Source organism: Biomphalaria glabrata, chromosome 3 (assembly GCF_947242115.1).
Source record: "Biomphalaria glabrata chromosome 3, xgBioGlab47.1, whole genome shotgun sequence".
Classification (NCBI taxonomy): domain Eukaryota; kingdom Metazoa; phylum Mollusca; class Gastropoda; family Planorbidae; genus Biomphalaria; species Biomphalaria glabrata.
Window position 1 is genome coordinate 13,424,042 of NC_074713.1, and position 25,899 is coordinate 13,449,940.

The following is a 25,899-nucleotide window of genomic DNA, read 5'->3' on the forward strand; positions in this document are numbered from 1 at the left end:
ATGGTTGTCACGTGACAGTTTTTTTTTTCATCGTTTTTTCAATAAGATCACGTGACTAAATGTTGTTTGTTTACGATTGGTGAATGAGGTCCATTACAAGTAATGTAGACTCGTGTAGAAAAAAAAAAGATTTCAGATAATTCACATTACAGATACCTGAGAATTGAGAAATGAAATAATAAGGGCAATAACTCATTACCTTTTTGTAAATATTTTCTTCCCTGTGACCTAACAGCCTTCCTAATGTCGCCTTCACTTGATCTTGGAAGACTCTGATGAAACAAAAATAAAACAAAAAACCAATAGATTGTATATTAGACTAACAAACTAATAAGATTATAAATAAACAGCAACATTTAGAACAGAGATAAAACCATTTTCACGTTTGTCAATGCCTAATATATATAGTCTGACGAATTGCTCTTGGTTAGGAAGTATATATAGTAATACCAATCTTTCTTACGCTACCAGACTAAATGTCTGGAATCTTACCATTTTGTTCGTAGCGAATCCATTAATATAGTATAATATTTAAGCAGATCCTCTTCTGTTGAAGTTGTAAGTATGAAAAGGGAAGTAAAGGTTTTATTTGTTTGTTTTTCATAAAGCAAATAGATTTTCATTAATGTAATGTTATTTCATATACTAAGAGTATTAAAAAAAAAGCTATACTCTTTAAATGTGCAAAAAGAGGAAAAGAAAGCCCAGAAAAGAGGCATAAGCCCAGGATTCCTTTGATATAACTGCCTGATTAAACAAGCAAATAGCTGATGTTACCCCTCCCCCCCCCCCCCACACACACACAAATGTCGGCACTATCCGTCAAAGATCAAGTGACTACCAAACCCTTAAAGTTAAAAGCCAAGGCGACCGGTTAGGGGGCGGGTGCTTCGGCTTAGCATACAGAAATATATACAGTTAGTGGAGTTGCTAGCCAGAGACAACGAGTCTTCTAAATCTAAACCCACACAGGCCCTAAACTAAAGCGTGACCTTAAATCTTATTCTAAAACTACATCAAACCTGTTCTATATACCATTAGACCTCAAATATGAGCAGATTTGTTCTTTTGTTTAGAAGAGCATGTTCTATCGCAAAAAGACCCACGAGGCCCAAAGAGTTCAGATAAAAGAGGACTAAGAATCAGGAGGAGAGACTTGACGTCACAAGAGGTGACTTGGATTAGTAAAGTCACAAGAGCTGACTTGGATTAGCAAAGTCACAAGAGCTGACTTGGATTAGCAAAGTCACAAGAGCTGACTTGGATTAGCAAAGTCACAAGAGCTGACTTGGATTAGCAAAGTCACAATAGCTGACTTGGATTAGCAAAGTCACAAGAGATGACTTGGATTAGTAAAAAAAAAAAAAAAAATCAGAAAAAAAGAGATTGTATTGAATCGGGAAATTTGTTTGTAAAATGTTTGTTTTACAAGTTTCGGATGTTCCTTCAGAGTTGAAGATCATTACTTCCTAGTCCAAACCTCCCGCAGGACGACGGGGGATGGGAGCGGGCAGGGTTTGAACCCGGGACCATCGATAAATCTGAACGACAGTCCAGCGCGCAAACCGCACGACCAGGCAGCCAACCATAAGGAATAAAACTGAAAGAACTTTTAAAGAAGAAAAACGTTTTAAAAAATATTTTTTTCAAAAAGACAATATCTCCTTTATACAGCTTATAAGAGCCATTGTCTTTCTCTTGTAAACTAATGAATGTTAGATTAACAAAACATTGACACATTCTTTTACTACGCCCCATTTCCCCCCCCCCCCCCCCTTTTCCCCAAGAAAGAATCCTGGTTAGAGCGAATGCATAGATCTACTAGACTTTATAATATTCCACTCAGAGGCCTTAAGTTGTTTTGAAGACCATGCGCAAACTTCACCTTAAACATTACTTTCAAGGAATGCGGAAATACCCGAAGACGTGTAGTCCGCTCAAGATAACTATTTTGTCGTTCTCTAATTAAAAATGCATTTCTTTTTTTAACTTCTAAAAATTATAACGGTCAATCGAGATTTTTCCCAGTGTGGCCAACTAGGTAGTATTTTTTATTTCTAAACGATATACAGCAACTTTCAAATTTCTAAGAAAATCATTGGAGCCGTTTTCAAGATCCGTGTCCACCTAGGTTCCACTCACCCACGAAGGTACGTGTGAAACAGAAGTATTGTAACAAAAAATACCAAGAGAGGTTGTGTTTCATACAAACTCAGAGGCGGACCCCAATTGCTCTGCCTGTACATGGGCTCGCTGCTTGGTAATGCAGGATTCAATAAAAAGGCAGCATTCGATATTTTCATAACGAATAATAATAATAATAATTTTATTTATAAAGCGCTGTTGAAAAACATTATGTAGGCTCAAAGCGATAAACTACAAACTACCAGCAACCACAATCCTCCCTCCTTCTAGCTATTTATGTCATTACATTTACAACACGTGGAATATATATCTTATCTTATCTTATCTTATCTTATATAATACAGACGTTACTTCAAAAAAGAAGATGATTACGTCCTACGCGTCATGCATTTAGTCATGCATATTAACCAATGACTTAAATTCTGCCAAGTCACTGGTTTTCCTGGCTAGCTCAGGCAACCCATTCCATGCTCTAATAGCACTAGGGAAGAAGGAGTATTTGTACAAATTTGTCCTAGCATATGGGACGAGGAATGTGCCTTTATCTTTGTGTCTTTCAGAGTATTTTATTAAATTTTGTTTTTGTATTTGAAGATTATGGTTCAGTGTTTTATGTATTATTGCTACTTTACTTTTGAGCCTTCTGTCCTGAAGGCTTTCTAAATTTAGTGATTTTACTAAAGGTGTTACTCTAGTCAAATGTGAATATTCGTTTGTTATGAATCGCACTGCTCTATTTTGTGTCTGTTCTAGTTTCTTAATGTTTTCTTGAGTTGAGGGGTCCCAAACAGAGGATGCATATTCTATTATTGGCCTAACCAAGGTTAAATAACATTTTAGTTTTATGTTCTTATTTGATTTATAGAAATTTCTTTTAATAAATCCTAATGCTTTGTTTGATTTTTTTGTAGTTTCATCAATATGTGGATTCCATGACAGTTTTTCATTTATTATAACACCTAGGTATTTTGCGTTTTTAGTCAGTGTTACTGGTTTGCCATGAATAAGATAAGTGGAATTAATTTGTTTTAGTTTTTTTTTTACTCTTAACAACTGACATTTTTCTGGGTGGAAAGACATGCTCCAATTTGATTCCCATTTCTGTAATTCATCTAATTCTCTTTGTAAAATATCTGTGTCTTGTGTTGTTTTTATTGTTCTATATATTATGCAATCGTCTGCGAATAATCTGACTTTTGTTCCTGAAGTAATGCAATTTGGTAAATCATTTATGTAAATTAAAAATAGTAGTGGACCCAAGACTGTTCCTTGAGGTACACCTGAGTTTACTGTTATCGGTGTTGATTTAGAGCCATTTATTATTACAGTTTGTTCTCTCCCTATCAGAAAGTCTTTAATCCACTGATGCAGTGGACCATTAATGCCGAAATATTTTAATTTTTTAAGCAAACTATGGTGGTGAACTTTGTCAAAAGCCTTAGAAAAATCTAGTAAGATAGCATCTATTTGTTCACTATTATCTAAACCTTTTGAAAAATCATCAATTAGTCCTATTAGTTGTGTTTCACATGATCTATATTTCCTAAAGCCATGTTGGTATGGTGTGAGGACATTATGTTTGTCTAAGTGGTTTATGATGTTGCTACATATTATGTGTTCTAGGATTTTACATGTGATGCTGGTAAGTGATACTGGTCTGTAGTTTCCTGGGTCAGATTTTTCTCCTTTTTTAAATAGGGGGGTGACATTAGCTTCTTTCCAGTCCTTTGGTACTCTGCCCTGGTTAAGCGAAGCCTGAAAGAGTATTTTGAACACGGGCTAGCTCATTACTTAGTTCTTTGAGTAATCTAGCTGGAATACCATCAGGTCCAGAAGCTTTATTTGGTTTGGTGTTGGCTAATAGTTTTTGAATTCCATTTTCTTGTACTACTATATCTTCTATGTTGTCTACTTGGTTCAAATTCAGTAATATGTCTTTGTCTCCTGGGGCTGAGAATGCTGATGCAAAGTATTTGTTTAGAATGTTTGCTTTAGTTTCATTATCATTATGTATTATGTTATGTTCATCTTTTAATGGCGCTACACCTGTTGTTTCCATTTTCTTAGACTTAATGTATGACCATAGGTTTTTGTTGTTGTCTTTAGATATTACATTGTTTATGTATTCACTCTGCAGCGGTCTGCTTACTTATATAAGCATGAAAGAGACATTTGTTCTGTAAAATATACAAATGAATGACATGTCTATCCCTGAAATATCTACACACGGAGGACACACCTAACCCAAATAGTTACAACATGGAAACCTGGTTGATATACATAAATGTATGTTTAAATCCACTGAGCACAATAAGTTGTCATTAGTAGGGATAATGGGGATATATCCCTCAAATACCCTTCATTTATCCTTCAATTATGCCTTAAAAAATTTATTTTAAAAAAATCGGATCAAATCTGTCCGTTAAAAAAAACCCCACTGTTTTATAAAATATCAAAGAGGGAAGGGTAGAAAGTTGGTAGAGTAAAAAAAAAAGGGGGGGGGGGCGGGCATATACAAATAAATAAAATATTTAAAATAAACGGCATTCAAACATTAAAAACGGATGTGACAGCATTACTTCCGGAGCGATTCTAAGCGCCATCACTGAGTCTAACACTCCAAAGTTCACACTGTTGACCTCGGAACTACAATTTGGCCAATTATACGTCATTAACGTGATGACAATAACACGTCAGAATAGTGCTAGTTACTAGGTTTGTACCCTGCTTGGCAAAGCTTCGTACATTGTTGATATATAAGTTGTTCTTTTTAGTTAACGATAATTTACAATAAACTGATTTTTTTAAAATAATACTAATAACAACTATGTATTTTTCATTCTAAGACAAAGATTTGTCTATCATATTAATAATAACAAACTTTGTTTTGTGTTGTAATGAAAAAAAAAAGGGATGACTTCTGCTCTAATAACGAAAATGGAACAAGAGTTGTCTTTCTGTTGCTGGAGCTTGTTTTAACAAGGAGATTGCTATTCACACATTTATTTTAAAGAGCAGATATAACAGCGGGCTAACATTCTTTGCGCAGTATGAATTTTGGGAAGCTGGAAAGGTGTACATTTAAAAAAAAAATGTAGGTCAAGGTTATGTTTGATGTATGAAATTACCAAATAAAAAGATTTCTCCATTACACGACTGTATTGTGTGGTTATAGTACGCTCTCTACACCATGGCTCATTCTCTTTTGTGGATCAATGGGGAAGGGGGGTTTATCTGGGAGAAGGTTTATGTGCTGCCTTTAAGGTGCTCACCAAACTTAGCTAGAGTAGGGATATCAACTCGAGTATCCTTGATAGGGAACTGTTAGGCTACGCTAATTTACATTTAAGGAATTTGGCGCAAAAAGTTAAGAGTCATTTGTTTCGTTTATTTCGGGTTAGGTTTTATATAGCAACAATAACGTCATGATAAAAACAAGTCTAGGCTTAGTTCTGGCATGAAAAAAACAGTTCATAGGTTAGCGTCTTTAAAGGCGAGTTCTGTTCTCTGAGAAGGTTTTGGATTTAGGTATTTAGTTGAGCGACGACACAGACGGATTCCCTACGTTATCTAGTCAATGTTTATGAATTGACATCGCGCTTGCTGTCTTAATGCTGGACTTCGCCTGAGTTCAGCTGTTAGAAGGAAGTGTAGTCGTTTTGAACATGGCCTATTCAAGACACAGTGCAGAGTTACCAACGTAACCAAGCCACACTCAGCCAGGCGCTTGAAAAGGCCTAAAATCTATATGAAATATGGGGCTTTTAGGGGCTCTTTATAAGTCCACATATTATGTGTCAGTGCCAAATATTTCTTTGTGACTCAGGCCCTGACCACGCACGTATGTGTGTGTAGGCCAACACTACAACAAAGTGTCACGTGGTTAAGAGAGACAACTGTGTAAGACAAAGGATAACTGGAGTTGAAATGTCACATTGAATCTTCGTCAACATAAACAGAGGTCTAGATTTAGGTCATAACATGTACCATAAAATGTTGGCCCATAACCGAAGTGTGTGTGTGTGTGTTTTAATGGTCAGTAAACGTTCCTATGGCATGTAGGAACTGGCCAGTATGTCTACAAATGAAGCAAAAGTTAACTGGATTTTAGTTCTTATCACACAGATCACAGGGTGTAAAGTGCAAGGTCACTCTGTTTTAATCCTACGCCCAACGCAACATCTGAATTTTATTTTCCAGATTCAGAGTGCGTACAGTTTAACTGGTGATGTCATTTTCAAGATGCCATTTTCACTACATATGTTAGACGTTGATCATTGACCACATTTATGGCCTCTACAGACTTACGTAGCTATAACGACTTCATTTTTCTAATACCTGAAGAACACTTATGTGACTGTAAAACACGAATTTACAATTTCAACCAGTTTCCCGAGAACAGTGTTATGGTTTACAGTTTCTAATGTACAGCGTCTATCCACAAAACATTTGGAACACACATTTTGAAAACGTAGAAAAAACTCGATCTCTCAGTAGAGGCTCTAGCTCATCAAGTCCATGATGGGAATCAAGTGAATTCAATCCATATATATTCGTGTTAAGTATTTAAGAGTCACCAAGCGCAGTGTTGACAGGTGTGCACGCAAACCAAATGACTGATGTACATTATACAAACACGTCTGTCATGTTAAAGGCCTAATGACTTCTTTTTTGTGTGTGTTGTTTTAGACTTCAGCTATATACATAGATATTGTATGCAGTTGTAAACAGGCACATTTGACATGTCAGCTTAATGCAATAGAACTAGACCATAACATTTAAAGATGTAGATATCTACAGGTCAACACTTGGGAGCCAAACGATCAGTTAAAGATAATTAGGATGCATTTAAATCATAATTTTTTTTTTAAATCATGTAGTCTACTTTTATTTTTATTAATGTGCCTTCGATCAAGGGCGTGTTTACTGGAGACATAGAATGCAAGATGAAAGTAGCAGAACTCATCTAAGGCGCCATTCCATTTAAAAAGTTCTTATAAGAAATCAAACATGTTTTAAATTGTTGAGATGTTCCGATAACACTTTTAAAATTCTCCCATTTTTCCCACGAAAATGAAAGTAGACTATGAAAATGGGGACTACGTTCTACTCGTTTAATCGACATACTCGTAGCTAATATAAAATACTGTGAAAATAGCTTTACCCGATTTGATAACGAGTTTTGTTCTTCAATAGAGATAAATTTAGTTTACTTCGATGTTTGAATGATGACACTATATGCGGTTATAAATCTATGTGCCTTAAAGATGTGTACCTAATAAAGAGATGGAAAACAGTTTGGCAATCTTTCAACGAGAAGTTGTCAATGAATTGAACGGGGAATTTATCGTTTGTCATGTGACATGAAACGAATTGTAAAACAAATATTCATAGAATTGTTGAAAGATATACTGTCCCACAAACATACACATACACATTCTCTCTCCCTCCCTCCCCCTCCCTCTTTTTCTCTAAAAGACACATACAAAATTTAATATCATCCAAAGGAGCTTATGAGGGGTGGCTGGTACAACTCTTGACTGTACAGAAAATGCCGCCCATCGTTCTCCCGCAAGGACGAACGACCGTATCCAGTGGGAGGACTCCATAGCCGCCTCGTAATTCAGAATACTTACAGGGTCCAAGGTTGATGGTTATTTTTCTCTATTTTAGTCCTTTGATTGGTCTATCAAAATTGAGTCATTTACACACACACATTATTTTTTCTCTTTTCTTTTTTTCTCTGGTTCTCAATTCATTCCCCTTTTCCTCTCGTGCGATAAGCGTACTGGACTGTCGATCGATCGTCTCGATGGTACCGGGTTCGTACCCTGCCCGCTGCCATCCCCCGTCGTCCTGCGGGAGGTTTGGACTAGTAAGTAGATTATCTTCAACTCTGAAGGAACATCCGAAACATGTAAAGTATTTACAAACAGATCTCTCTACCCTCCCTCCTTCTCACTCCCTTTCTCTCTGCCTCACTCTTTCCTCCCACATCCCTCTTTCTCTCTGCCTCACTCTTTCCTCCCACATCCCTCTTTCTCTCTGCCTCACTCTTTCCTCCCACTTCCCTCTTTCTCTCTGCCTCACTCTTTCCTCCCACTTCCCTCTGCTCGCTCTCTCTTTTCTCTCTCTCTCTCTCTCTCTGTTTCTCTCACTTTCTCTCTCTCTCTCTCTGTTTCTCTCACTTTCTGTCTCTCGATCTCCGATTCACTAGTTAATGTTTCATTATTGCTCAAGACTCAGAGACATCTTGACTTTAATGAGATTCGAACCGCTGCACTTTCCTACGTGAAACCTGCTGAGTGTCTGATGATTCTATTTTCATTGTAGTACTCAATGCTTTTAGTTTTTCCTCTTTATTTTGTCTAAGAAATTGTGTTCACTTGTGTTTGTACTCTGTAAGTGCTTTTCTACAAACACATCAACATCAAAGAGAGAGAGATAAGTACAAACGTTTTAGGTTGTAAGGAAGTAAGATCAACTTGTAACTTTCGTTTTAATAACAAAGGCCAACGGTTCCAAATTTTTCTCATTTTTTAAGCATATTATCCTAAAAATGATGAAAATCATCAACCGAGGTCAATTAACGGCTGGCTAACTTGTACATACTACATTTGATCAGTTATTGATAACTGGGTCAAGGCTTAAAGTAAAAATATATGTCGAAGGCTCTTCTGGTCAACATTTAACGAGATGCATGCTTAGATAACACTTACCCACGAGAAGATCTAGATCCGCATTCTTTACTTGACTATCGAAAATAAAAACTCAAAACACTTTTGATCGACTATTTACACACTGATTGTGTCCCATTCAATAAATCCACCGCTGCGATGACCTAGATCACGCACAGTTTCACCAACCGAGATGCACATAGATCTGGTACTTCCTGTCAAGTAGCCGCCAGCCATTTGTCTCGTGTTACCCGCGCAGCCTCACACAAGTGTTCAAAACTTTTATTCTATAAAAGTAACTCGGACAGATAATCAGAACGACTCTTTCGTAAGGTATGTATGAGTTATCTCCCTCTCCCTTGCATCTCGGAGCGACTTATCGGCCCTGCTTATCGGCATAACATTATGTAGAACGATGGGTTACGGACATGGCGCTTTAAAAAAAATTTTCCCATCCAAAGGGCGCATGGGCGGGGGCTGCGGGGAAAGGGGGGGGGGAGGAAGTTAACAGGTAATACAAGCTTTCTCGCGCACGTGTGATATAAAACACACATATGGAACAACTCAGGTGCAGATCTTGCCTTGATTTATGGGCCTGTATCAAGTATATCTACACCTTGACCCTTAGCTCCAGACTATAGTCGGTAGTATATTTACAGTATTTACGTTATAAATGTGCCAGAAAAACTGATAGAAATTGTTTTACTTTAGAAGGCTCAAAGGCTCACGCTTCAGTTAGTCCAATCAATAAGTTTAGGTTTGTCTTCAGTGTCAGTGTTTGCAAGGGAAGTACCTGGCTCCAGTCAGTGGCGTAGCATGGTACCCGTGGGCCCGGGTTCAAGAATATGTTGATGGGCCCCTCCCCCCCCCCCGCCCATATGACAAAAAAAAAATGGAGTAGTTTGCATGTATCGGTACATTTACTTAAAGACATTCAAGTTCATGAACACAGCTTACAGAATCATTTAAGACCATGTGTAAGTAATGTTTACCAAAGTGAACATAATGTGCAAGCGGCTGCTTTTATTAAAACAATGCCAGAAGGCTATTGCACTGTTCACTCATTATCGGAAAACCATCGTTGGCCTGGCATCGTAAGTAATGTGGTGATATATTATTACTCAAGACTAAGACTAAGACATCTTTATTGATTCATATGGATCTAGATATTATATGTAACTACTAAATTTTTCTTGGATAGAGCTAATGTTGCATAGAGGGGAATCCGGCCCTGGCCCCATGGTTGTTACCCCTAAATAGTCGTGAACCCCTTCGCGCCATGGATGCTACGCCACTGGTTCCAGTGCATCCAAAATATTTATCACACTATGAATAAAGAATTTTTTTTTTGTACAAATCTTAAATGAACTCACTCTGTCTGGTACAATTTTTGTTTACACATTATGTCTCCCACACCCAATCTCGGATCAAGTTGAAACTTTGTACTATTATTTATTGTACCTAACAAAACATGAACTAATAATAAAAGAAAACAATAACCAATTAGTTACTACATTATTGGTAATTAATTATTTTGTCTGGCATCGTAAAAAAATGCTTCCTATTCCCAGACGTGGCTGTATATATGGAGTGATTCCCCCTATTACGCTTTGTACACGTTACTCCCACTTCCCATCCTTCGGTCAAGCTGACATTTTGCATAATTATTTCTCGTCGTTGTATGAATCAATAAAAAAAAACATTAAACAATTAGTTAATCAATTATTGGTAATTAATTTATAACTTTTTTTTGTTTATAGCAGAAAGGGAGCTAAACCTTGCCATCTTGAGAAATATGGCAGTAATTAACGGTTCTTCCCCTTATATAATTTTTTAAAAAGTATCTTTTTTTTTCTTTAGCTTGTTTTAAAATTTCTCTCCCCTACAGGTACGCTACATTAGACTTAGAATGGACTAGTAATATTGAGTGACTCTAAGAACAATGAACTATTTGTAGTTTCTACAGACATCCTTTACTTGTCACCCTTGTAGTTTTATTTTGCTACATGCAATGCAGTCCAAAGATTTTATTTCAGAATTTGTATAGTAATGTTAAATTTTAAAACATCACAGTTATGTGTCCTAATGATGTGGAATATAAAACATCACAGATATGTGTCCTAATGATGTGGGATATAAAACACCACAGTTATCTATCCTAATGATGTGGAATATAAAACATCACAGACATGTGTCCTAATGATGTGGAAAATAAAACTTCATAGATATGTGTCCTAATGATGTGGGATATAAAACACCACAGTTATGTGTCCTAATGATGTGGGATGTGATAGTAAATTATAAGAAATATATGTAAATTTCTTGCCCACAGTTCCGTTTCCGGTCAATTTTGTTTTTCGTTGATTTTGATTAAAAGTAAACTTTAAAAAAAAAATTATTTCCTTCAATTAGTAGCCCACATTCATCTTCAACTCTGCGTTTAGATCTCATTGCTTCCGCTGGAAATGAAACAAAATCGTAGGCAATTTTAGTCATCAAGTTACAGAAGAGAAAAAAACAAACTCAAACTCAAACTTTAAAGTTGTTGGTCTACTTTATCGCTTCTTTTTTTTTTTCTCAATATATTCCAGTGAGTGGTGAGTAATCCAAATCCAAAAGAGAGAATCCAGGCCGGGTCAGCAAGTGGTTGCGCCTAAAGCCGCTCGCAAGGTGAAGCAACGAGCCACCTGTTTTGGCCTACTATTGCTGTGTTAGATATTGCCCAAACATCGACTAGCGTCTACTGGCTCAGATCGGCGGCTGGACGATGTGGGTTCAATCGTGACCTCCGTGACTATGTCGAGGGTGCCAGTTCAATCCCTGTGCCGTCACATTTTTACGTCCAAAAGTTTAGTTTGTGGAAGATGTGAAACCATGAGAATTTTTTTGTGTGAAGGGCAAGTTAAAAAAAAGATCATGTAAAAAAAGATCACGTTAAAATCCCTCTACCCCCCCCCCCCCCCCTATCCTGAAGTCTTTAAGTTCCCTATCTAGACTAAATTTTGTCTATAGCGTGTCTCAATGACACTACAGCGTGTTTCTGGTTCAATGTCTTTTGTAAAAGATAGGGAGGGGGGGGGGTGAAGGATATGACTAACTGGTAGAGGTTTTCATGCTGACCTTGGAGAAAACGAACAGCTGAAACATAACGGATAATTAAATATTTCGTCAGGATTGACATTTTAATCTGTCAATTACACACCCAAGAGTTTTATGGGATCAGCAGTTTATTTCTCTGAGTCCTAAATAATCTCTTCCTTGATACCATCTTATTGATACACACACACACATTACAGCTACACACAGTCTACATACAAGCTACACACAGGCTACACGCAAGTTACACACAGGCTACATGCCAAATATTTTCTTTTATAAGAAGTGTATTTGACTTTCAGCAAAATTTCTTTTATGTAATAAACCCCCTCACCCCACCTCTAAGGGCTTTCTATTTTCCTTTTTTGTTTTCGTCAACTGAATAACTCTGGAGGGGTAAACGTACCCCGGACCAAGAAACGGATTCAGCATGTGTTTACATATAAATTCAAACATTAATTCCAGTCCATAAAAAAATGAATCTCTATAGACGTGTCAGATTCGCATTTTTGTATGACCCGGAAACGGAACTACGACGTTGACACACGAGTGTGACTACATGAAATGACGTAGACACAGCTGACATTGACTGATGGACCAAGAGGACATTTGAAAGTCCACGTCCACGATGTCTGAATGACCACAAGAGTCGTATACAGTCATGGAACACCTACTACTTGAAGTCATTTCTTTGTCTATGGGAAAGAAATCTGCACCTATATATATATCTATATCTATATCTCTCTCTCTCTCTCTCTATATATATATATATATATATATCACTCGAGCATGTAGAAGTTATTTCCCTAATTCCATATCAAACAAAATAAATTACCAATAATTAAATGACTAATTGGTTATTTTTTTTAAATTGATTCATGTTTTGTTAGGTACAATAATTAATTGCTAAAGGTTTCAACATGATTCGAGAATGGGTGTGGGAGAAATAATATGTACAATTATCTAAAAGGGACCAATCCTTGTGGTCTATAGGGCAGATAATGTAAATGTCATCTGTTTTTGTGGCCTACGATTAACGAGGGTGTCATGTGGCCAGCACAACGACCAACCGCCTTTACTTTTCCCCAACTAACGTCAGATACCCATTAGAGCTGGGTGGACTCAGAGGCGCCCGAAGATCCCGCAATTAAAGATCCCAGTCATCACCAGGATTCGAACCAAGCTCTTTACCTCTCAGCCACCGCGCCTCCATATCTGTGAATACTGAAGGATAAATTTTATTTGCTCATGTCAAATAGAATAAATAATTATCAGTAATTATTTGACTATTTTTTAAATTGATTCATGTCTTGTCTATGATCTCACACGTCATTCCAGAACAGTCTCAGCTAAAAGGTGAGCCAAAGCTGGGCAACGATGAAGCTTCGTGATTAATTATCGTTTTCTAATACACAAAATTGGAGTCCTATTCTATGTTGCCATACACGTAGCTGTTGTGGTCCAACAAGACAGACATGATCGACGCAATGGACGAAAAAAACGACCAACAATTTCAATTGCAAATTATTATAAATTTTAAACTCCTAGAATGAAACCCATCCAAATCTAGATGTGTGTGTGTGTATGTGTGCCGGGGAAGTGTGTAGGAAAAAAAATGTTGCCTCAAATGCTTTTCACGTTGCAAGTACATTAGCTTTGCAAAGGGGAATAACAAAGTCTAAAATTTACTACAATAAAATATTTTGAGTTTTCTAACCTTAAGAAGAATTATTATTGTTCTTCGTTTATTATTATCTGAAATAAACTTTTTGTTTTAAACATCATAGATCTTCAATACTATTAAACATTACGCTGAGTTCTGATCCTAACTACTCACCAAACTGCAACACCTAATAGGAATAACCTAGTAGCGTTTTACAGTACAAACAAAAGTACAAAAACTATAATCATCCACAACTCTTAAAGATAAGTATACACTTCACATTTCAATTTCTATGTTACAACATTTTTGCTCTTATGCGGGATGTTCTTATAAAATTGGAGATTTTGTTTATTTCCACATTTTTCGACTTGGTATTTTTAACCCCCCCCCCCTTTCTCTTCAATACCCACCTTCACCCCATTTGTCCTTCACAGCATGCTGCGCTATGAGCGTAACAAATAACCTTGGCGACGAAGAGGCCCATACAGCGGAATGCTATGTCCCTACGTTAGAAAGACCAAATGTTTACGACAGTGTGACGAGTATTAAAAAAACCAGTAAAATAAACCAAAAATAAAACAATAACTTGGTAGTTGCCAGGCTTTAAATAAAATAGGAAGCCGTAGACGATACTAACCTCCGAATTACAAATATTTAAGTCAGAATTCGAGCGCTACCACCATCGACCAGCCGAATTGAATAATTTTTTTTAAAGATTTAATTTTGAGATGATAATCCAATCACTTAATATGTATATCCATAAATAAAGTTGAAAGAAATGATGCATGACGGTGCTAGCTGTTTAGAAGCTGAGTTTCATCTATCAAATCGAATGTGCGTCCACGCGATCGAACAGAGCGACAGGAGTTCATATTGACATGAAGACACTCTAGTCACTCAATCATCCACATGCACAAACGTATCCATATCCATATCTATTTGTTTCTGTCATTAGATCGACTTCTAGATATGAATAGAAATACACTGCACCATGTACAACGAATTCGGGAACACATTTTTTAACTTTGTCGGACAGACAGACAGACAGAAAGACAGCCAAACAGATCGACAAATATATGTATGAAATGTGTAAATACCGTTTATAGAATTGAACGATGAATCAAAACAAAACTCTGAACAGGCCACTTCAATTTCTTTCGTTTTTTTTTTCAATTTATCAATGAACAGCATCAAGGTTATTTATTTAAAGATGAAATTCGACACCAATGAAACATAGACACCAGTCTGGCTCTAGAGTTTTCAACCACGGCAATCATTTGTCTACAACAGTGGTTCCCTAACTTTTTTGTCTCGTAGACCCCTTGCCATGTTTTCGAGTTTTCAGTAGACCCCCTGCATTTTTTGTAAGATTCATCAACTTTAACTGTGTTTTTGTCCGTGAATACTAGGCCCTATATATTCATTGATGAAATTCATATTAAATGAAGCAAAGTAAAATTGAATATGAACGGACAACTTTGATAACAAAATTTCATTATTTAGGCTTTAATTTAGTTTGGTTTAATATTAGAACTTTTCGATTAAATGATGCTTGGCTGTTGTACATTTGAAAAATTGAGAACATTTATCCCGTTCCTTAATTTAATCCTCCCTACTTCTACTCCAGCCCATCATAACCAACACCCTGTACGGCAGTGCTGAACAACTGAAGAAAACAGCACACTTTTTTTCCTTGGCACAGTCTGCAAAAGAGCTGACAGCTGAGCAGCAATAAAGCTGGCTAGAAGAAGAAGAATCCTCATAAGAAACACTTTGAGATTATGACTTCACTGGGATCAAATTTAGATTATCACCTTGTAGCTGCAAAATAACCTCGTTAAATTTATGAAACAAGTCTGTTAAAATAGATTATATCCGATTCCTGCTTAATTACTTTGTTTTAAAATAGGATCTTTAGCAGCCAAGAACTCAGAAAACAAATATTGTCAAACAAGCTTTTCGACCACTGTCATACTTCAAAACTTAAACAAGTTCATAGTTCATCGGTACGGTATAAGGGTAAAGCTGTCATTAGTTAGACAATGTAACCGCCTGAAGTTGTTACTAATCAAAATATGTCAACTATTTGTACACACGCTAATGAAATAATCTTGACGTGAGATAGCAAAGTTGAAGTGATAATAGCCGAATGTACTGTCGACTAAACAATAGCAAAGTTGAAGTGATAATAGCCGAATGTACTGTCGACTAAACAATAGCAAAGTTGAAGTGATAATAGCCGAATGTACTGTCGACTAAACAATAGCAAAGTTGAAGTGATAATAGCCGAATGTACTGTCGACTAAACAATAGCACAGTTGAAGTGATAATAGCCGAATGTATTGTCGACTAAACAATAGCACAGTTGAAGTGATAATAGCCGAATGTATTGTCGACTAAACAATAGCACAGTTGAAGTGATAATAGCCGAATGTACTGTCGACTAAACAATAGCAAAGTTGAAGTGATAATAGCCGAATGTACTGTCGACTAAACAATAGCACAGTTGAAGTGATAATAGCCGAATGTATTGTCGACTAAACAATAGCACAGTTGAAGTGATAATAGCCGAATGTATTGTCGACTAAACAATAGCACAGTTGAAGTGATAATAGCCGAATGTATTGTCGACTAAACAATAGCACAGTTGAAGTGATAATAGCCGAATGTACTGTCGACTAAACAATAGCACAGTTGAAGTGATAATAGCCGAATGTACTGTCGACTAAACAATAGCACAGTTGAAGTGATAATAGCCGAATGTATTGTCGACTAAACAATAGCACAGTTGAAGTGATAATAGCCGAATGTATTGTCGACTAAACAATAGCACAGTTGAAGTGATAATAGCCGAATGTACTGTCGACTAAACAATAGCACAGTTGAAGTGATAATAGCCGAATGTATTGTCGACTAAACAATAGCACAGTTGAAGTGATAATAGCCGAATGTATTGTCGACTAAACAATAGCACAGTTGAAGTGATAATAGCCAAATGTACTGTCGACTAAACAATAGCAAAGTTGAAGTGATAATAGCCGAATGTATTGTCGACTAAACAATAGCACAGTTGAAGTGATAATAGCCGAATGTATTGTCGACTAAACAATAGCACAGTTGAAGTGATAATAGCCGAATGTATTGTCGACTAAACAATAGCACAGTTGAAGTGATAATAGCCGAATGTATTGTCGACTAAACAATAGCACAGTTGAAGTGATAATAGCCGAATGTACTGTCGACTAAACAATAGCACAGTTGAAGTGATAATAGCCGAATGTACTGTCGACTAAACAATAGCACAGTTGAAGTGATAATAGCCAAATGTATTGTCGACTAAACAATAGCACAGTTGAAGTGATAATAGCCGAATGTATTGTCGACTAAACAATAGCACAGTTGAAGTGATAATAGCCGAATGTACTGTCGACTAAACAATAGCAAAGTTGAAGTGATAATAGCCGAATGTATTGTCGACTAAACAATAGCACAGTTGAAGTGATAATAGCCGAATGTATTGTCGACTAAACAATAGCACAGTTGAAGTGATAATAGCCGAATGTACTGTCGACTAAACAATAGCACAGTTGAAGTGATAATAGCCGAATGTATTGTCGACTAAACAATAGCATAGTTAAAGTGATAATAGCCGAATGTACTGTCGACTAAACAATAGCACAGTTGAAGTGATAATAGCCGAATGTACTGTCGACTAAACAATAGCACAGTTGAAGTGATAATAGCCGAATGTACTGTCGACTAAACAATAGCACAGTTGAAGTGATAATAGCCGAATGTACTGTCGACTAAACAATAGCACAGTTGAAGTGATAATAGCCGAATGTATTGTCGACTAAACAATAGCACAGTTGAAGTGATAATAGCCGAATGTATTGTCGACTAAACAATAGCCAAGTTGAAGTGATAATAGCCGAATGTACTGTCGACTAAACAATAGCACAGTTGAAGTGATAATAGCCGAATGTACTGTCGACTAAACAATAGCCAAGTTGAAGTGATAATAGCCGAATGTATTGTCGACTAAACAATAGAACAGTTGAAGTGATAATAGCCGAATGTATTGTCGACTAAACAATAGCACAGTTGAAGTGATAATAGCCGAATGTACTGTCGACTAAACAATAGCCAAGTTGAAGTGATAATAGCCGAATGTATTGTCGACTAAACAATAGAACAGTTGAAGTGATAATAGCCGAATGTATTGTCGACTAAACGATAGAACAGTTGAAGTGATAATAGCCGAATGTATTGTCCATAAAACAATAGCACAGTTGAAGTGATAATAGCCGAATGTATTGTCGACTAAACAATAGCACAGTTGAAGTGGTAATAGCCGAATGTATTGTCGACTAAACAATAGAACAGTTGAAGTGATAATAGCAGAATGTACTGTCGACTAAACAATAGCCAAGTTCACAGTGTATTCATTGTCAGAGACGTAACACATTTTAAAAAAAAGTTCCTCAATACTCTCTGAAAGGCAGCATGGATCAGTGAGCAAAAAATCACAGGAATAGACGTCTATACAAACTATACAAACATATATAATCTAACAGTAAGTTGAAAGAACAGACATTAAATAACTAAAAGTCACAAGTTTATATCAAACAGAAGAAGGAACCGAATGTAAAGAATAAAAGAGATTACGTATCTAAAATAAAATTTCCCCAGATTAAATTGCATGTTAATCTAATCCACCCCCTCCTTAGTTAAAAAAAAAGTTATTTTCTTTTTCCCTCCCCTTTTAATTACTTCTAAACAGGACGCCAGTGTTAAGTCACGACGTAGGCTCTAGGATGTCTTACCTTGCTAATCCAAGCATAACCCTTTCTCCTCACAGCAGGTTTTCTGGAAAGCATGTTTGACAGGACGTCACTTTCACTGTCGTCATCGCCTTCCACAAAATCCGCACCGTTTAGTTTCACGGAATTCACGTTAGTATCCTCATCTTTATCCTCATCCTCGTCTTTATCCGAAGTCACAGATTTGTAATCCACTGAATTCAACACAAAGCACTGGTCTCCTTCGAGATGCGATGAGCGAACACCAGAATCCGATGCTTCGTGGGTCGGTATTACTTCCGGGTCAGAGCAGTGAGGCGTAGCGCTCGTGCCGTGACGTGTGTCGGTGTCGGATGATAGGTGATAGCTGGATGTACAAATGACTGCATCTTCTGAAATTTGCATATCTTCTGGGGTCACTTTGTTGACCTCATATGCAGAATGATCGAGGTCATGGGCCACGGTGATTTGACCGAGTACGTCTGGGTCTAACTCTATAGGTGTCATAGTTGATTCTGAATGACTTAGACGGATAACGTGCGGTTGGATGACTACAAGATGGTCATCCTCATCCATGGATATAGAATTATCTACGCGAGGCTCCTCAGGAATGACATCTGCCACAATATATGAAGGACTGACGGAACTACGTCTCTCATCGGCCTGAGGCAAACCCCCCGCCTCATTACCAAGCGTGTAATCTCTTGCGACCTCTGTGTCGTCCTTGACCTCATCAGGAATGCACGGCGTACGCACAGTGTCAGGCGAGGATTTCTTAAACCTTTCACCAACGAATCTGATAAATCCATCACCCGCCCTTCTCTTTACTGGTCCGGGAGTGACCCCTGAACCCTGAACGCCTTGGGGTGCTTCAAGGTTTGATGTGGCGAAACTGTGGGAGCGGAGTGTGACAGTTAACGGCTTTTTGGTTCTGTAGGGCTGTCCTGCGTCTGGAGAGCTCAGTTTAGTCAACGACAAATCTGGTGCCGAGGATGTACTTTTGTCGTAAGGGTTTAACCTTGAGAGCAAAGGTCGTGTCAGAAGTGCGTACGTTGATGACCTTGTGGTAAGAGAATCTGAAATGGATGGGAGGGGGCTCGGTGCCTCCTTTTTATCACAGGCTGATGAGACTTTTTCTGCAACGTCGTTAGATGACGTACTTCCGGGATTAAGATACCTTTCGTCAACAGGTGTATTGGATCCATTGTCTGTTTGTTCGCTAGACTTCATTGTGATTGAGTCCATTTGCTGCAATTGGTCAGCAGGCTCGTCATAGTCGCAAGTACTGCTGGTGTCCGAAACGCTGATGCTGGAGCACTCCTCTTCCGTGTTGAAGTTACTGTCTCCGTCCTCGAGCTCCACGCTGACCCCGTCGTCGTTCTCGGCACCGGCGCCATGGTGTCCAAGCTCTACCATATCGACGTCCCGCCGACTACTTTCATCACCGGTGACGCCAACATGGTCACTGTTCATGAAATCGTAACTACCCCGTTTTAACTCTCTGCCTGCTCCAGCACCGGACGATGATCCGGAGCAGTCAGAGTCTCGTTCATCTCCCATGCCGTCGTCGTAGTCGCTGTTATTTGATCCTGGGGCGTTGACTTCCTGACACCCCGCGCCTTTGGTCCCGTCCCTCGGGAGCTCGAGCATGTTCCGTACACCGAATACATTCACAAACTCCGCACCGGACTCGGTCGTTATCATCTTGAGTAACGTCACCGAGGGCTCGTCCCCGACAGCCTCCATGAATACAGCCGGCTGACCACCAGGGACAAAGTCAGCCCTCGGGTAGTTTATTGTGTACTCTCTAGAATATCTTTGACTCATGCTTAGAATGACATTTCACGATCTAACATTTCCTTTTTTTTTTTTGAAGCCTCCACCCCTCAGCTACTCGCCGACAGACACAGGATGAAGATAGTGCTGGGACTTGATGATAAACTTAACGTAAACTTTTGATAACTCGGAAAACTTTCACCATCACACAACACAAACATGTTCACTCTGAAAAATACAGAAAAAAAATGTTGGCATTAAAATAGAAATCTCAAAATGAAGTCCTACGAATAATTTATAGTACCTCTTCCCTGCCCTACTCATAAAGAAAAAAAAAAACTAAAAAAAAAAATTTGATTCGTAAAATTTATTAGGTTTTTTAAAATTAACTCTCTACCTATGTATCTAAATACATGTCCGTTTCTCTGGTATTTTGTTTACATCCTCAATGCAAACTAAAGATTGCATAGTATCTTCGGTACACTATCTCGATTAATATATATGTATAAAATGTAAACTGAATTCAAAGGGAGAGGACTCTTGACTATCTTGACATCTAAATTTAGAAAAAAACTACATTAAAAAAAACAAAACATGACAATGTCTCTACCACCTGACATTGTGTTTATTGAGATAAAGTTTATTACACATGAATAGAGGTGAACACATTGTCATGGTGCGGGGCATATAATAATACTATCTAGGGTTAGGGTCTATGGATGTTTGTCTTGTTCCGACATAGCTTGTACATTATGTTAAGCAGAGCCTATCAAAGTGGTCTGCAGAGCAGAGTGTCTCGGGTTCGAAACCAAGCGAAGTGAGTTCATAAAGCTCGACTGGAAGGACTACTTGACACACGTGACTGTCGTTGTGTAGGCGACATAACACCCTCGTTAAACTTTAACTACATAAACAGATGGACCAGTCATGGGCCGGCTTGTCTTGGGCCTGGCCTGTCTTGGGCCTAATCATGCAATCGTAAGCCTTCAAATAAACCACTCATTTTGTTCTTTTTATAAAAGCGGCAGTTCTTGGGGTGGTTGTTAGAATATGCAGCTGTTAGCCCTAATGGGGGTTGAGTCCATGTGAAAACAGAATTATTACAATGACTATGCTAACTTGACATTTAAGGTATGTACTATATCAAAGCTATTACATCTAGTTGTGACCAAGACGTTCTTACATTTGATATGGTAAATATAATCAACTTTAGTTTTAATTTATGAATACGCTGATCCTGTCTTACCGATACAAATAAATAAATAAAATATGAAATGTTTGAAATATCGAGTCTGATATAGTCATAGTTTGTTATTAATGTTTTTCTACACGGTACACCAACAAAAAAAAACAATAACAAACAAACAAACAATCTAACAAACAAATGTAATGTGTTACAAGTTTAAATTAGGTGTGACTCCCGTATTAAAGTGTAAGAGACTTGGCTCGTGTCAACAGTTTAGTTATTATCTCTAAACCAGATCTACACCTTTGGCTGAGATTTAAATGTATACACACCAGTCAGGATGGACCACGACACCGTGTGCACTGACGTCATGCTACAGAAGTGTGCTGTTAAGTCAAAGACACACACACACACACACACACACGTACACATACTGCATAGCGTCTTAATGCGTAAGTTGTACAAGTATAAGATGTCTCACACACATATACACTCATACACGTATTTATTGTTATTGATGATGCATTGTTACTAAACGGCTTTTATGCCACTTATATGTTGTCCCGATGTGTTTAGCAATCAGGCACCTGGTCCCAAAGTTCAACTCACATTACATCTATGTCAGGGAAACCGAAAAAAAAAAAGTTTCAGGTGGGAGCTAGACGACCAGCAGCCACGCTGGAGTCTGACTTCTAAACAAATGGCATTTTTTTTACAACTTCCTATCCTTATAGATCAAACTCACGCATGTCACTAGAGATGTACATACAAAACATTATAAGAGACTTGGTAATAGATTGGTAACGCGCATGGCGTTCAAACCGATGAGGGGGGGGGGGTTCAAATTTTAATGACATTCCTAAGACCTTCTAACACCAATGGATTTCTGACATGGGTCTTTGTGCTAGCCACGTGACACATTCGTTAACAGTCAGGCATAGAAACAAATGAACTTAACATCGTCTGCTCTATAGATCATATAGTTCGTCCATCGTGGTTCGAAGATGACCACTTTGTCATCCAGGGGCCTGAGGGCTATTGATCACGCAAGGTCTGTCAGGGGAATTAACTTACTTAATAAAACATTTTCTCTTTAAATGTGACGTTAAAGTTTTAAGACTGAAGGGGGATAGTGATAGGGGGATAGTGGTAGGGGATAGTGATAGGGGGATAGTGATAGGGGATAGTGATAGGGAATAGTGTTAGTGGGATAGTGATAGGGGGATAGTGATAGGGGGATAGTGATAGGGGGATAGTGATAGGGGGATAGTGATAGGGGGATAGTGATAGGGGGATAGTGATAGGGGGATAGTGATAGGGGATAGTGATAGGGGGATAATGATAGGGGATTAGTGATAGGGGGATAGTGATAGGGGATAGTGATAGGGGGATAGTGATAGGGGATAGTGATAGGGAATAGTGTTAGTGGGATAGTGATTGGGGGATAGTGGTAGGGGGATAGTGTTAGGGGGATAGTGTTAGGGGGATAGTGATAGGGGGATAGTGATAGGGGGATAGTGATAGGGGGATAGTGATAGGGGGATAGTGATAGGGGGATAGTGATAGGGGGATAGTGATAGGGGGATAGTGTTAGGGGGATAGTGAGATTAAATTGAAATGGATATTTCTTTCTTCTTAGATATAGCATGCTTTTATATATACGTATTTTCATTCATAAATGGATCTTTGTTAAACCTTTCGACAAATTGTATGGACCTCCACAAAAATCCTGTCCCAGGGATTCCATATACTTAAATCCGGCCCTGCAATTTACTTATAACAGGATGGTCTAGAACAGAAACTTCAACAATTTTACAACTTTTATTCTCCTTTTAAAATTTTGAAAAAAAAAAAAGATTTGAGATATTTTTATTTTTGACATATCAGAATCTAACATAATAAGTCAGTACATTGCTGAATCATTTGGGGAAAAAAATATAGTCTACTGGAAGAACATTTCGCACTGTATATAGAACATATTTAAGATGATTTAGATGTAACTGAATCAAAGAAAGAAAGCAGTTGAAGAATATCAATGCAAGTATTTAAGATAGTGGACATGTCGTTTAGTAATGTATGCGTCAAGGTCTCATGGTTTGAATAAGTAAGTTATATGCAGCAAATTAATTTTGAGAAGATGCTCGGAATACTGTTAGTATGCGTCAAAGTCTTATTGTTTGCATAAATATGTTGGTTGTTTACAATTACTTAGCTTCGACCAAATACGTTAAACTTGCACTTAATAGACTTGGGAATTTGAATATGACTAAAAATAAATTACCAGTTAGTTCGAGCAAGGGGAGAAGTGAAGAGTAGGAAGAGATATATAGACAAGGAAAGACAACAAGCGGGGCGTTATAGTTTTAAATAAGTTTATGGTGTCTTTTTTGTGTGTGTATATCTAGTAGTGACGTTCAATGATAGTGTTTATATGTTGTGTGTGATTGTGTGTGATTGTGTGTGATTGTGTGTTCAATATTCTCGTAATTCCAACTAGAGGAATACAAGTCTTTTATTTACGGACAGGAATTCTGTTCTCTTTTTTATTTTGTACTTAAATCTCTCCGGCATTACGTTGGAGTTTGGGTGATCAATTAGAATTAAACCCTGATACATTCCTACAAAACGAATCAATGCCCTACGTCTGTGTGTATCATGAACATCGAAGTTTGTCCAACAACAAATAGTTTCGCAAGTTGGACATTTAAAAACGTAATGTCAACTTAACTAAATATTTTATTTTTATGTCAGCTTCGGTTAGCTCTATCAACCCTCTCCCACACACACAAAGACATAATAGTACTAACTTAATTTCACACACATACACACACTTACTCTTTCTGTATCTCTCCCACATTTATATATATATATATATATTCAAAATAAAGGATAAAGGAATGATGAATCGAACATATTCAGCTGGGTTATTACATCAACATTAGCGGCCACTATCAACAGACAGATGTTAGATCTAATTCTGTTGACTGACATTGTTAAGAAGTAAAAAGACGATGGCACAATTCATGGAAACAGTGCCATTAGAAGACAAATCTAAATATAAGACCAGATCAACCGATAACATACATTCAGAGAGACAGTGATAACTACCTTCTCATTGGAATAAGTACGCTGCTTGTAGTTGGACTAAATCATCCTGCTGCTGACTGTTGTATGTAAACAAAGACCACGCTCAACAACGCCAGCCATTTTCTTTGACTGTGCTAGATGACATCTTGTCGAGTGATCTGTCATTTGACAGTGGAGCAAACTTCCAGGTTTCCCCCCCCCCCCCCCGAACAAAACCAAACCCTCACCACAATACTCCCACACTATCAACATATGTTTTGGTTCCCCTTCCTTCAACGTTGTACCTATGTTATCTACATTCATCGAACCGGTTTGACAACAAACACTTGCACATAAAATGTATCGGAGCCCCGGAGGTGCAGTAGGGCTAAAAAAAAATGAAAGAAAAAAATGGTGTGTGTGTGAGTGGGGGGGGGGGTAATAGGTTAGTGAATTTCTTTAGTTTCTAACCGTACAAGTTATTCCACATTTATTTCCTCGAATTCTCTTGAAGTGCTGCTACCTGTTACCGGCGAGAGGAGGGCAGTCAAAGATGGTGTGTGAGCGGAATGATTTTTTTTTTGTGTGGGTGTAAATAGTTCTGATTGCCATGACATACGCTCTACTGTGTAGTAATACATTCACTACTCAGAAATTGAATTGATTAGAAGATGAAGACTCACTATTTATTTATATCGGGGTTAATTAGCATATGATATTGTCATAACATCTTACGATTAAGCCAGTTTGAACCACTCAGATTCCTAAGTCATTAGCTTTCATTCCTAAAGATTAACGACGAGTGCTAAGTGGCTACGTAGACCCAGTTGTGACCTGCATATTTTGGCACGTATGATGCAGACAAAACCGTTATCTGTTTGGAGTCTATTTCAGTTCTCATCACGTCGTCTGCTCTTGACTTCAGCCAGAACTTTTCATACTTACACTAGTCAACTGTTTAGAATGGAGTTCGCTGGATGTGTTTTTAAATATTATAAGTAGCGAAACTAAAATCGTGGTTTCAAATTCAGACACTCTCGTCCCATTGGTGTATTTAGTTTGTTAGTTTGATTGAAAAACAGTTCCATATTAATTTAAAACAAAGAAACAAAACACAGTAATAAACCAACATTTTTATTTCAAAGAAAACGTTTTCAAAGTACTACGAAACTGATATTTCCGACATAATAAATGTACGTAATTGGCTGCACTAGTGTTGTGTGTGCTAATTGTAGTGTGTATCACAGAGTCAAGGCGGTCATATGGGGTAGATGGGGGGGGGGGGATATCGCCCATGCGCTGCGCTTTAAGAGGCCCTCATAATAAGGAAATCGTACAAATATATGTGGCCCTGCTATGACACTCACCCGCGTCCGCCTCTGCACAGATTACACTCGTTTGAAACCAAGACTTTTACAAACCGCTGTGCCACACTTACACTTTACGGGAGTTCAAGGGTTCAAGAGTCACTCTTGCACTTCAAAGAAA

The 25,899-nt window shown here is 37.8% G+C and overlaps 1 protein-coding gene across 3 annotated transcripts in view; it reads right to left on the reverse strand.

Moving 5' to 3' along the window:
* LOC106067510 (uncharacterized) overlaps window positions 1-25,899 on the reverse strand; it is a 98,107-nt gene that overhangs the window by 63,566 nt on the left and 8,642 nt on the right. For 2 of the 3 annotated variants that reach the window (XM_056023535.1, XM_056023534.1), the window contains exons 2-3: window positions 18,408-20,387; window positions 200-272 (exon numbers count right to left, since the gene is read on the reverse strand). In XM_056023535.1, coding sequence (XP_055879510.1) covers window positions 200-272; window positions 18,408-20,210 — 1,876 coding nt within the window. In that variant the 5' untranslated portion in view covers window positions 20,211-20,387. Of the gene's footprint in view, window positions 1-199; window positions 273-18,407; window positions 20,388-24,453; window positions 24,588-25,899 lie in introns of those variants that run through there. The other variant, XM_056023536.1, reaches the window with a different exon arrangement.